Source organism: Arvicanthis niloticus, chromosome 9 (assembly GCF_011762505.2).
Source record: "Arvicanthis niloticus isolate mArvNil1 chromosome 9, mArvNil1.pat.X, whole genome shotgun sequence".
Taxonomy (NCBI): Eukaryota; Metazoa; Chordata; class Mammalia; order Rodentia; family Muridae; genus Arvicanthis; species Arvicanthis niloticus.
In genome coordinates, this window is record NC_047666.1 from 13,851,822 (window position 1) to 13,865,900 (window position 14,079).

The 14,079-nt window shown below is 41.9% G+C and overlaps 1 protein-coding gene across 2 annotated transcripts in view; it reads right to left on the minus strand.

The window, feature by feature from the left end:
• The window catches only part of Dnah6 (dynein axonemal heavy chain 6), a 191,083-nt gene that overhangs the window by 143,372 nt on the left and 33,632 nt on the right, over positions 1-14,079 (minus strand). For both annotated transcript variants that reach the window (XM_076939926.1, XM_034511794.2), the window contains exons 13-16: positions 10,056-10,207; positions 8,765-8,917; positions 5,891-6,142; positions 2,291-2,419 (exon numbers count right to left, since the gene is read on the minus strand). In XM_076939926.1, coding sequence (XP_076796041.1) covers positions 2,291-2,419; positions 5,891-6,142; positions 8,765-8,917; positions 10,056-10,207 — 686 coding nt within the window. The remainder of the gene's footprint in view (positions 1-2,290; positions 2,420-5,890; positions 6,143-8,764; positions 8,918-10,055; positions 10,208-14,079) is intronic.

The following is a 14,079-nucleotide window of genomic DNA, read 5'->3' on the forward strand; positions in this document are numbered from 1 at the left end:
GCTTATTTTCATAGCTGGCATTGATTCACTGTGATTCCTTTCAAGCACCGTGGGCATTTCGACCCCCACACACTGCCCTATGCTTTCTCTCTTTCCTTCCTGATAATCTCCTTTTCCTCATCTCCCTTCTGGTCACATACATGCATTTTTAAAATGCTATCTACATAGAAGCTAGAATCCACAAACCAGAGAAAAACCCATATTTGTGGTTTTGACTTATTTCACTGATCCATTTTTTGTTTCTGGATATGACATAATTTCATTCTTCCTTAGGGCTGAGTAGAACTCCATTGTGTGTACATATCACATTTTCTTTATCTATTTATCTGTTGATAAGAATCTAGGCTGATTCTATAGCTTCACTGTTGTGAGTACTGCAACATTAAATATGGATGTATAGATATCTTTATGGCATGTTGACCTAGAGTCCTTCAGGTATGTACCCAGGAGTGGCGTAGCTGTATCATATATTTAGCGTCTGAGAAACCCCATGCTGGTTTCCATAGCTGTTAACTTAATTTGCATTTCCGCCCTTCCCCCACAGCCTCAGCATCATAATTAATAGTAACCATTGTGGCCCGGGTGACATGGACTGCCATGCACTTTCAGTATTCATCTCCCTGGTGAATAAAGATGTGGAGTATTTTCCCTATGTTTATTGGTCATTTGTATTTCTTCACTTGAGAACTCTCATTTCATCCCACTATCCCCCTTTATTAAGTTGTTTATTTTTTTGTGTATTTAGTACTGTGAGTTCACAATGAATTCTAGATGTGAATCTGTCAGATGTGTAGCTGCAAATGTATAGTCTCTCCTATTCTGCAGGCTGATCTTTCTCTTCTCTTCCTTTGCTGTGCAGAGGCATGTTAATGTCATGCATGTTAATTTCATGCAGTCTCATGTCAGTGCTTGCTTTTACCTCCTTAGCAGAGTCCTCTCCAGAAAGCCTTGCCTATGCTGACACCTTGAGGTCTTTCCCAGACAGCGTTAGGCCTAACACTGAGGTCTTTTACCCATTTTTAAAAGTTGATTTCTGTACAGAGTAAAAGACGGGGATCTTGTTTCATTTTTAATATACAGATACCCAGTGTTCATAGTACCATTTTTTTTGAAGAGGCTTTCCCCCCTCCAATGTATATTTTTGGTGTTTCTGACAAAAGCCAGGTGGCTGTGGCTGTGTGGGTCTAATTCTGGCTCCTCTGCCCTATTCCACTGACCTACGTGTCAGCTTTTGTGCCAGCAGAAGTCTGGCTTTGTGTCCGTGGCTCTGCAGCTTTGTGGGTGCTCCAGCATCGTTCTTTGTGCTCAGGATTGCTTCAGTTATCCAGTGTCTTCTGTGGCTTCCATATGGGCTTTATTCTCTCATTAGGTTTTACATCTGTCTCTTTGCCTGGCACCAAGCACATCACTCTTCAGATTGTTTTACTAAGCCCTGGCCTCTGGAGCAGATCCGCCTAAGGCCTCTGGAGTGAGCAGGTGTGTCCCCATGTTGTCCCCATATGAGGCACAGGTGCGCTCTGCCAAGACTTCTATCTTTTCATTTACCTTGTTGCTCTCTGTTGGAGCTGTTTAAGGCATGCACATCTCTCGGGTCTCCTCTATCTCTCTTTTCACCCTTAGCCTTTTGAACCTACCTTTTGGGACCCACCTTAACTTCTGGTTCATCTCTTCTTTCATGTAATACCAGGACAAGTCAGGAAAAGCTCATGGAATCAAAGCCCATCCAGATGCTAAAGAAGCTTGAATTTTACTTAAGAAAAGTTGGGGGGGGGGGCTTTAGTTAACCATATTTTGAAATGTGTACACACTTTAACATAGAAACTGCTGGGGTGTTTGGCTGAGAATTTCCCATAACAAGAGGATATTTTGTCTCTCATGCATACTATTATTTTTGCATATGTGTGTTTGCAATACACATGCTGCATGTGTGTGTGTGTGTGTGTGTGTGTGTGTGTGTGTGTGTGTGTGTTGCTCGTGTGCATGTAGAGGTCCACAGTTAATGTCAGACATTACTTGATTGCTACCTGCCTCATAGTTTGAAGCACTGAACCCAGAACTTGCAGTTCTTCTAGATCAGCTCGCCAACTTGCCTCTTTACATTTGTGTATGGAGCACTTTACCTGCCATGTCTCTGGCCCTCTTGTGACTAATCTCCCTTGGTGTGCTTATGGCACATTGATTGAGTAGCCACTGTCTGCTGAGTAGATCTGGTCACAATGTTGAGAGGACTTATGCATAAATACATCTTTGTGCATGCATTCCTGAAGCAGATGTGAACAGCTGCAGTTACCTTGAAATTCTTCTGGTAGGATTTGTACTGAAAGGCGCGTTTCTGAAGGTCATCCAGAACGGACTGCAGGTCACTCAGCATCATCTTTATTTTCTCCTGGTCAGCACTAATATCCAAGATCTGTGGGTCCTGTAAAGTCAATGTGGGTTCTGGTTAGACAGCTTACTTTTTCATGAAGATTAGGATAGATCAATATACATGCTCCCCCAAACACATTTTTCCCAATTCTCTTTCTCTCTGCCTCTTAGAAACTGTTGTAGTTAGTTTTTTTGTTGTTGTTTGTTTCTTTTAATGTTATATATCAGCAAAAGAAAAAGTAGAGAATTGTAGAAAGATAAGGAATAGGGGCCTAACACTGTTTTAAAACAGAATGTAGGGGCTGGCAAGATTGCTCAATGGGTGAAGGCACTCACCTCCAACCCTAATGGCTTGAGTTTGATCCCTGGGATTCAGATAATGAAGAGACAGGGGAAAGAGTGCAAGACGTCTTCTGACCTTCATATACATGTGCCGTGGCTCATGTGTGCCCACCCTTCCCCCACACCCTATCATAAAATAGGACCTAGTATATAGTCTCCTTCATTCCCTACTTGAAGCAAAAGCTGTGGAGATCTGAATGTGACAGGGAAAGAAGAGATGGCTGTGATAGAAAGTGAGTTTCCTTTTCAAGATAAAGCAAAAGAAAACACCTTGAATTAGTTTATGTGCCACAGTTGGCCAAGAGGAACAGTAGTTTCTATGGCCTCCCTGGGAGAGAAAAGGGGATGGAGAGGAGGACCTGGTTATCTGCTGCACCCAGGCATTGTAACAAGACTTCATTTCCTGTCACCACTCCAGGTATTCCAAGGCTTCTTCAAGAACCAAGGATAAAGGGCAAGGACGAGTATCCTCCTGTTTGGATGCTATGGAGATTTAGATAAGAGTAGCCCCCCATAGGCTCATTCATATATTTGTACGTGTAGTCCCCGAGTGGTGAACTGTTTGAGAAGGATTAGAAGGACATAGAAGATGGCCTTGTTGGAGGAGGTATCTAAATGGGGGTAGGGAGCTTCCAGGTTTCCAAAGCTCATTCCAGGCTCAGTATTTCTGTCTCTCTCTGCCTTCCTGCTTGTGGATCAGGATGTAACCACCCATCCCATGCCTGCCTGTCTGGTGCCATGTTTCTCGCCATGATGACAATGGACTAATATTCCGAAGCTGTAACCAAGCCCCCAACTAAACACTTTCCTTTATAAGAATTGCCTTGGGCATGATGTCTTTTCATAGCAATAGAACAATATGACTGGTTATTTATTGAATAATTTAGGAAAAGCCAAAACTATGGGGCTTATGAAACAGGAACTGTGAAAGTTTATACACACTGCCTAAAACATGTAAAACACATAAATACATAATATGATACAATATGCATATGTGTGATTAAGAAAGGAAGAGAGAAAATGAAGACTATATAAGTTAAGGTGTATGTCTTAAGGCCAATATTTGCCTGACATTTTGGAAGTTAAATATCCAGAAAATGGTCACAAAATGGTTCAGGAACAATAGCAACACTAGGTTCATCAGCATCTGAGAAAATGGCAAAATCTAAGAAGTATTTTAGCCATCATTTGGGGACCAGATAATCCATTTATTGCCTACTGTGGCCTCTCTTTAAAATGGCAATGTGTCCTATATTAGAAAATACCAATGGGATTGTCATGGCAGAAGCTGCTTATGTGGGCACTGGTGCCCTTGTCATGGCTGAGCTGAACCTGGTTTTCCTGGGAAGCTTTTAGCTCATAGTCCTTCCTGTTTCCTTATGCACCATGCTAGTACCTACTGCTTTAAGCCATCAGTTCTGGCAGAGCCCACAGTCCCAATAATCCACAACTTTCTCAATCTGGCCTCCCAACATCTGGCTCTCCAATTCTCCCAATAATCATTGGTTATCACATTTAAGATTTTCTCTCCAACCTCCACCAGTGGGAGCATTTGTGTGTTTGCCCAAGAGTGAAAGAGAATCTATTTAAACCCTCCATAGAAGATGGACTGGTTAGTGATTCCCCAGACTGCAGTGTTTGGGGTGTGTGTGTGTGTGTGTGTGTGTGTGTGTCATATTTAAAATGCACTGTTACACATGAGGTATGTGCTGGCATTTTGTCCTTTTGATAATTACTCATGCTTTCATGATCTGCAACGCACCCAGGTACAGCATGCGGCACAGGACGTGCCAGCGACAGTAACCACTAAGGGCAGACTGCCTGCGCTTACGTCCTGGTTCCACCATTTATCATCATTGTGACCCTGGGCAACTTTCATCCCTGTATCTCACTTTCTTCTCTGTAAAATGTGAATAAAATGTACACATGTTCTGAGAATAAATAAAAACATACAGACACATGTGAAATGGCTCCTAGAAGAGTTCTTTATCTTTTCTAAATTACCGTAGATAATGTCTACTAACTGTGGGGTGAATAATTGAGATGTGATATGTGATGCAGTACTTTAGGGCAACAGATGCACATCAACTGCGTGCATACGACTGGGTGGTCCTAGGACAGCAGGACTCAGGGCAGCCGCTGACTGTGGGGATAAAGAAAGAGCTCCTGTTTGGATGCGAACTCGGGGACCCAAGTAATGGAATAGTTCTCGATAGAAGAGCCCAGATGTGCTTACTTCCTGATAGCTCCCCTCAGCCTAGAGTTAGCAGAGTCATATTACGTCTGTTCTGTTCAGAAAATTCTAAAAAGCTTTGATATAAAAGTAACAACAATAGCAAGTTCTTAGAATCCTGCTTGTCCCACAGTACACACTGGGTGTTAGCTGGTTTCAATGTCTCCATGTTAATAGAAATGTATATTGTAACTGTTAAGGCATTCTGCTCAGCTGGGGAGATCCACGTGAATGTGCTTTATTAATCTATTGATGAGCACCTCTTCTGCCTTCAAATTTCTATTATGGTTTTATAATTCTATACTAAGATGTAGCCAATGATACTAATGAATCACTAAAAAAAAATCACGCTTCTAGATATATTTAAAAATCATCTAGATGTGTAGTCTAATTTCCGAAACTTTTCTCTAAGAAAAATCGATGCAAGTTAAACAAATAATCTCTACCAATTTCTATTATGCCTAATACTAAGAGGAAATTTGCCAATATTCTCAACAAATGTTAACATCAGCTATATAACAAATTAGCAAACAATAAACACAATCATTTCAAAATACTAAATACCAACCAGGAGGAAGATAATTGAATGTTAAATGCAGACTTAGCTTACAGTAGCCTGGAATTCATTCAGTACATTATAAGAGAGATTATGAAATGACAGAGTTTTAAATAGCAGCTTAAAGAATTGTCCAGAATAAAACGGGGGGGGGGAACCTGTTGAAATGAAATATAGTCTCTAAATGACTCGAAGAATAAGTTTTAAAGTTCTCATCACAAATCAATAATTATGTGATGTGATGGATAGATTAATCAGCTTAATAAATTCTATCATATACATAATGACACACATTGTAAATACACACAGCTTTTCTCTGTTGGTTCTACCTGAATTCTAGAAACCCATCATCATCAAACTGGACCGGTCATCGGAAAGATCCCTCTGCTCACCTGTGCCAGAAGCTTGACTTCATTCACCTCGTTGTTGAGCTCTTCAAGATCCCGACCCAAGTGCATACAAAACTGTTTGATGCTTGTTTCTCGATCACCCACAGATTTGTCAATGGCGTTCCGCACAGCAGTTATGGACGGCTTCATAGTGGCGAAGACAGCAAAGTCTTCAGGGGGAGTGGGCACCTGATACTGTTCAATGAGCTTGTACATCTGAACCACCACATTCGATTCCTCCTCCAGGGTTTCGATCTACGTAAAAACGTGAAACACAGTGGAATGTTAGTGTTTTCTAATAGATAGGAGACGCTCCTATGAAGTATGAACAGCAAAGCGTTAATTGTAAAGGCCTGGGTGCATTTGGCACGGCCATCTAATTGGCTGAAGCTGGTCACATGATAAATACAAGCACTGCTACAGTATTTGCTACAGGTAATTGGATAATTGAGTCAGGAGGTAAATGGTCAGAGCTGAGTACAGTTAAGTAGTTTTAGAAAAGAAAATCAGCCTCTCTCTCTCTCTCTCTCTCTCTCTCTCTCTCTCCTGTTCCTTGCTGCATTAAAGTGTCACCCAGTTTTAAGACCATATATGCTGTAATTGTTTACATATGAGTGTTATGGTCATGTACCGAGCAGCAGTCACTCCGGAGCCCTCCCTGAAGTTTGGACAGTTCCTAGTTCACGGGTTCAGAACCCAGATCTAGGACGATGCTTCACTATAATTCACTAAGTTACTTTACTGCCATCCAAATGGCTACTCAGCAACCTTGATGTTCTACTTTCAGTGGCCAGTGTATTTCTGTGTTCTCTAGTTTTCCTGAAACAAATGATTCTGCAGTTTGCAGGAAATGCCTCGCCTCTAACTCTATCACATGGTTATACAAGCTGCCATGTTTACATAGCTGGGACCTGGAGAAGCCAGGTCCCACGGACTTTTCTCTTGAGCACATCCAGTGTTAGCTGTAGGTATGATCACAGCCATCTGCTTTTGTGCAGAAGCTGACTACAGTTCCTTAACATGAAACCTTAACTGCAAGGAATTTGTGGAGCACAGCTCTGAGCCTGTAGCTTGCAGGGCAATGGCCCCGAGAAGCAAATTCACCCAGGCTGATGTGCCTCTCCCAGAGTTTGACTTATAAGGCCTAAGCAAGGTGTCCAAGGATGTGACTTTCCAACAAACACCCAGGCTCTGCTCTACTGGTGGTCTGGCCCCTGTGAGAAGCTGTTTTCCAGAGAGGAGCTGAGATTAGAGGTGAAGGAAAGACCTGTTTGTTTGTTTCTTCTGTGTTCCTCTTGTCCCCACTCCTCTTTCCTTTTATCTCTCCATAGTGTGCAGAAAATCTCGGACAAACTTAGAATGCACTTCCCACTTTCTTTTCTTTTGTTAACAATTTATTTTATTATTTGGTGTGTGTGTGTGCATGTGTATGTATGTTCCTGAGGAGGCCAGAAGAGTATCTGGGGCTGTTGTTGAGCTGCTTGATATAATAGGAACTCAGGTTCTCTGGAAGAGCACCGATCCTTCTTAACTTCTGAGCCATCTCTCCAGCCCCATTTTCCAAGTTACTCCTGAGAGTTAGGGCAGCTTTCAATAAAGTATCCAGCACCTGAAGCTAGTTATAAATAGACATAATTAATTCTCTCTATATAAAACTCAGTCATATCTCTTTTGATGGCTGGCTAGACTTGCACCTGCCCTGGGGTAGGGATGTGGGGGCCACTCCTAGAGGCCATGTTTGTCACTACTTGATAATGCAGCAGCCGAGTATCTGTTGGAGAAAGAGAAATGAAATGACCCCCAAAGAGAAGCAGAGAATACAGGCAGAGGGAGGACAATAGCCGTCATGCTCTGTCCATGTGCAGATTCTGAACCTAGTTACGCTCATGATGGAAGAGGGAGTTTCCATGAAACAGCCCTGAGTCCTTAAATGAGGACTAGAGTAGGTTGTGTAAGGTTTCACTCTTTGTCCAAATGCAATAATACACACATAAAGATACATTTTTGACAATGTTGATAGTCACCAGGGATGCAGCAAGTCTAAAAATCACAAATCACAATGACCTGCCTCTGGTAAGGGGCTGTTACAGAAAAACAAACAAACAAACAAAAAAAACAAAAAACAAAAAACAGGCTATTCCTCTGTAGGCATGTTGTAAAGGAGGCATTGCAGTTAGCTCTTGTCAATAACACATAACCAACTTTTTACTCTGTGACACTTCTTCGAATTCTATTTTAGAAACAGATTTACCTCAACTCCAAAGCCAAACTGAGAGCAGTGAGTTTAGGAAAATTAATTGTTGAAGCCAAATGTCATATTGCTGTCACAGGGACGCACCTGAGAGGGGGGTGGTAATCAAGTTTCCAGGGGGAGACCAAGCAAGAGAGGCACAGGAATGGGAGGGGGTGTCCACCTAAGCTGGTTTGAGTTGCTTTTCCCCCCTACTTTTAACAGAAACCCCTGAGCTGTTATGTAGATGCAGGGATAAAGGATTTCAATCTCCTTGAAGTCCTCCTTTCATGTCACCACAAGTAAAACTACATTGTGCTGGAGAATATTGGTTTTGTGGTCACAGACACTCAGATTCTGACTTCAGCTTTACCCCATGCAAGTATACATGGGGTATACTTGGATAACAGTCTATTTTAGTTGTTTTCTCAACTATTGTATTTGTGAGAATTGAAATGTAAGGCATCTAAAAATTTGATCAATGCCTGCTGAGTGGTTAGAACTTGGTAAAGCTTAGTTACTGTTAAAAATTTAGGGCATCATTTTCATGCCTGGAAGTGTTTCTGTTATCTAGGCAACTGTTTCCTGACTCCCCGTCTCTTGTTTTTTCTTGAGTCACTGAATTCCCAGAGAACAAACCAACTTACCCGCTCCTGAATTTCGTCAAGGAATACTAAGCTGTTGACATACTCTATGGTAGTTGTTGGCACAAACTCGAGTTTATATTCGGCATCTTGTGCCTCTGAGATGATAGCATCCACTTTTTTCTTGCTCAAACGGGGAAGCATAAGATTTAGCACCTAAGTTGGGGTGGGGTGGGGGGGGAACAAAACCAAAAATAGTAAGTAACTGGGTATTTCTGCTTTATTACATAGTTTAAGAAGTCTTGACAGGTGTTGAATCAGGAGGTACGGGAAACAGCAGTGTGTGAAGACAATCTCTCACTAAACAACTAAGCAACAAACACAAGGCCTGATTTTGACAGTCACTCAAAGCACAAGTATGGGACAGCTTGCTCAGTGCTCTGACACCTTTCAGCCTTCTGCTCCTCTGTCTTACACAATGGACACTAGGCTGACCCCCTCAGCTTTAGACTCAAGTCCACTCCTTTTCTATTGGGGAACAACCATGTGGTTTGGAAGAAACAGATCTGTCCAGGAACCAAGATAAAATCTGACTGATTCCAGTGTGAATATGAGGAAAGTTTCTTTTGAACAAAGTGACTGGATTAGGGTGGACCTCTGACTGGGATAACGTTGTTTTTAGGACTGAGGGAGATGTGTACTTAAAACTTTAATCTCTTCTTTCTCATTTTATGTAGCTAAGGAAATACCTAGCCTGTGGAAACTTTCAATCCTCATTTCATAAATATGAGGTAATGCTCACTTTATCGTGATGGAGCATCTGGAGCTTAGAAAGGATAAAAGAAACTGAGTGCCTGGACACATGCCAGGGACACTGGGTGGCCACTCAATTTCTGGACATTTATGAACGTAGAAGTTTCCCAATCACCTAAGTTTGAGTTCTGTTTTCTTTGACTTGATATGTTGGTTGTGCTAAAAAAAAATGTTGACATTAATTTGTATTTGTCCCAATTATATCTTTTTATAAAAGAGAATGTGTATTGGTGTTCTTCCTGCATGTATCTCTGTGTGCCATGTGTGTGGCTGGTGACCTTGGGGGCCAGAAGAAAGCATCCAGTCCACTGTGGATGCTACAGTCAAAGAGACATTTATGGTACCTACTTTTATCATCATTTTAATTATGGTGTCTGCAAGTATTTCATACGTTAAAAAGGAACATATTGATCTTTGTGTATTGTAAATGTTGAAACCACCAATAAGAATATTGGTGATCCTTTATTTGCATATGTGTGTGGGAACACACATGTACACACAAACACAGATGTAAGTGAATCTTTTTCTGGCTCACACTTACCTCCAAGCACCGCAGCGGTGATGGGATTAGCTTCTCCTTCAGCTGCTTGGTGTCAATGAGTAACAGGCCTACATTCCGGGTGGGTCTCAGGGCTACTGAGTCCTTGTGCTGTTTGTGATATTTTTCCAGCTGGGTACTGAAAAATTGGACATCTGCAGAAAACAAGCATATGCATAACTTATATTATCTTTCATCCAAGATTTTAAAGCAGCAGCCTACAGCAGATTAAAGACCAGACCGGCTCTGAAGGGCAGTCGTTCATTAAGTTAACAACAACCGATGTGAAGCAGGCCAGGGTATGGGTGAACGAGAACTCTCATTCTCGGCTGGTGGGAATGTAAACCAACCCAGCCAAAGGGTAGCTAGCAGAGTCTATACATCTACTATACATAACTTATGCTACATTATATATACCAGCCTTGATTTTTGAGATTATAAATAGAGCTCTGTCTCTTCTGAGTGTAAAGCTGACGGACTCAGGGCAACATATCACAGGGACACTGCACATCAACATTAGTGTAGGTCTGTTCTACTCGCAACAGTTAAGTTACGGAAACAACCTAGGTGCCTGGCAGTGGAAATGGGTAAACAAAAGGTCATTAATGTACACAATGGAGGGGTTCTTTTTTTTTCAGCTGTAAAGAATGAAGTTACGTCACTTGCAGGAAGACAACTACAGGTCATCATGTTAAGTAAATTAAGCCAGCCTCTGAAAGGTTAATATCATGGGCCTTATGTGGTTTATAGATTTTGTATTGCTACAGAAGGTTATATATATGTATATGGCACAAAAATAGAAATGAAATTGTCCAGAGAGATAAAGGAGAGTAGTGGGGAGGGGGAGTAAGATAGTTGAGTGGGGGGATAAAAGGGTTGGGGTGTGGGGGAGATATATTCCCCTTGTCCAGTATTTATTAGTTTGAAAAGTCTTTACGTTACCGTAAACATAAACATGCTACCATTGCAATGAATATACACAGTTAAAATTTTAAATGAATACATTTGCATATGTAATTATGCTAGTGTCATACTTAGAGTGCTTTGTTTAACTCTAAAATGCTAATTCATACTGCTGCACAATACCCTTTTCTCATAATGCAAACCCACGATTTTACAATGTCCAGCATCATCTCTTTGGGCTCTCATCAGGAGATAAGAGATGGGGTTAAGTTTGTGCACACCGCTTGTGTGGAAATTCACTTTTGTACTTCAGAGATCCTGTGTTTCTTACAAATGGAAGGTCTGTTGACATTTTTAGCAATGCTTTTTATTCGTTTATTTTTTGAGATTGTAATAATTACACAGTTTCCTCCTTTCCTCCCTCTAAACACCCCAACATACTCCTCTTTGCTCTGTAATTCATGGCCTCCTTTTCACTAATGGTTGTTATATACATGTGCACATTTATTTCTAAATACAGTCTGCTCAGTCTGTACAACGTTACCTGCATGTATGCTTTCAGGGCTGACCACGTGGTGTGCTCTTCCCTTGGGCTTTGCCATGTCTCTCGATCTATCAATCGATCACAATGTCCCTTAATTCCCTGTAGTTCTTTGTGTCCTGTTGAGGCCTCCTGGGCTTTCCCCCACCCACCTCAGAGTGACTACTGTTGTCCTTGTTCAAGTTCACGTTTAAGCAGTCAAGTTGAAGAGACTTTATGGATGTAGCTTTGTTAGGAGCCGCGGTGAGCATGACAACATTCGCCATTACAAGATGGCGCAGGCATCCTGTGCTCCCACAAGTAAACAACTAACTGCGCAGGTGCAAAAGGCAAAAGCGCGCCAAAGTCACTGCCTATCCCGGGGCGTAATATGGGGTGATGAGTGAACAGCCAATCAGAAGTGAACACACTACTCTAGGGTACATATAGCAGTGCCTTTCCCGGGCTTGGGGTCTTCTGCTTCTGCTGATACAAGAGTAAAGCCTCGCTGTAGTAACTACCCGAACACTGCTTCACGTGTCTCTTTTGTGGGCGAAGGGGACTCGAAAAGGGGTGCAGAACATAGCTTCTAACATTTTTTATAATTTATCTTTAATATAAAAACTTTTATTGATGCCTTGAGAATTTCATACAGTATATTTTGATCATAGTCACTATCGCCCACTCCTCCTCTCCCCTGACTCTCACCCCTCTACAGTTTGTGTCATCTTCTTTCTTTCAATAATGCGCTGACTCCAGTTTGTGCTGCCCATGTACTCCTGGGTATGGAGCCAACTGCTATGGCTTAGTTGACTCTGCCCAGGCTATACCTTCAAAGAAAACTGACTCTTTTCCTGCCCTAGAAACCATCAACTATCGATAGTTTCTCAGTTGAGTGTGGGGATTTTGAGCCCCTCCCCCATCCCCATCCATGCTGGGATGTTGACTGGCTCCATCTTGTACGGGTCTTGTGCAGGCAGCCACAGACGCTTTGAGTTCATGAGCGCAGTGGTTCTGTGTATTCAAAAGATACGGTTTCGCTCCAGTCCTCCTGACCTTTGGCTCTTAGTCTTTCTTCCCCTGTTCTGCCACAGTCTTGGAGAGAAGACGGTCTGATAAAGATGTCCTATTTGTAGCGGAACACTCTACTGACACAATAAGGTGTTTTTTTTTTTTTTTTTTTTTTTTTTTTTTTTTTTTTTTTTTTTGTTTTGTTTTGTTTTTCGAGACAGGGTTTCTCTGTGTAATCCTGGCTGTCCTGGAACTCACTCTGTAGACCAGGCTGGCCTCGAACTCAGAAATCCACTTGCCTCTGCCTCCCAAGCGCTGGGATTAAAGGCGTGCGCCACCACTGCCCGGCAATAAGGTGCTTTTAAATTGAGGCATATCTATGTTTTAGCACAGTGCTATGATGCACTTAATGGACTACAATGTAGTGTAACATACATTTTATATGCAGCAGGAAACAAAGGTTTCTGTGCTGACCTTTATTGCCTTGCTTCAGAGTCACACTCACAGTATCCTGAGGAATCAGAGGATTTAGCCAAGGTAGACAAGGTCATCTTGAGGTTGTGCTTAGTCTAAGAGTTCTCCTATATGGTATGTGGTGGTAAAATATTTCAAGGCTGTTCACAACAGAACTTTGAAACACAAGAGCTCAAACATAGCTAAAGTTATTTTCATTCCTGTCCCCAGCCTCTTCTACCATCTCTGTTCTTTGTGTTATAGTTGGGGCAATCATCAGTGTGCATCCAGAGTGTGTCAAGGCTGTATTTTGATAATCTTCCTGCTTTCCCCTTTGCTAGCCCACTGTGGTCAATGGGAATGGAAGTACTCTCGAATCGTGTTGTTGTTGTTATTTGCTGTTGTTTTGTTTTTTTGAGGCATTGTCTTACTCTAGCCCAGGCTGGCCTAGAACTCATAAATGTCCAGCCTCAGCCTCCTATATATTAGGATTTCAGGCATGTGACATCATGTGCTGGCTTCAAGATATTTTTATCATGCTTTTGATTAAAAAAAAAATCATTCTTTATAATGTAACTCTACCTTTTGCATTTTATACCTTCTAGTATCTCTGAAATTTTAGCTACCTTGTAAAATCTCATTGATTAAACTGGTCTGAATTAGCCCTACTTTGTGTTCAAGTGCCAGGCTCTATGATGTTATTGCCAACATGATGCTGTGCCAAATGGTCCAAGGTGCTAATTACATCCTTAAGACCCTGTGAGTTCATTCCAGTACAAACAAAACAAAACAAAAAACCCCAAACAACCCAACAACCCCCCCTCCTCATCATGGGACAGTGTAGCCAAGGGGCACAGGAAGTGGGCTTGCCTAATTCTTTTGTTTTCTAAAGTGGGGCCCTATTTGGCATCTTAGCAATCTAACGTTGGTTGAAAAAAAAGGAGTCTTGTTCAGATATTGAGAGTTATGGCATGTAAGAAGCAGGTATGCTGCCTGTCATGTACCTCTCTCTGTCTGGGGGTGATGGGGTGTGGCTGCATGCTTGGGGCCTTGCCTTCCCCTCCTCTAGTCTGGAACCAATTCCATCATAAAGTGTTCAACATGCCCTACTTCATCCTTTGCCCTTCCTCACCAGGGCCT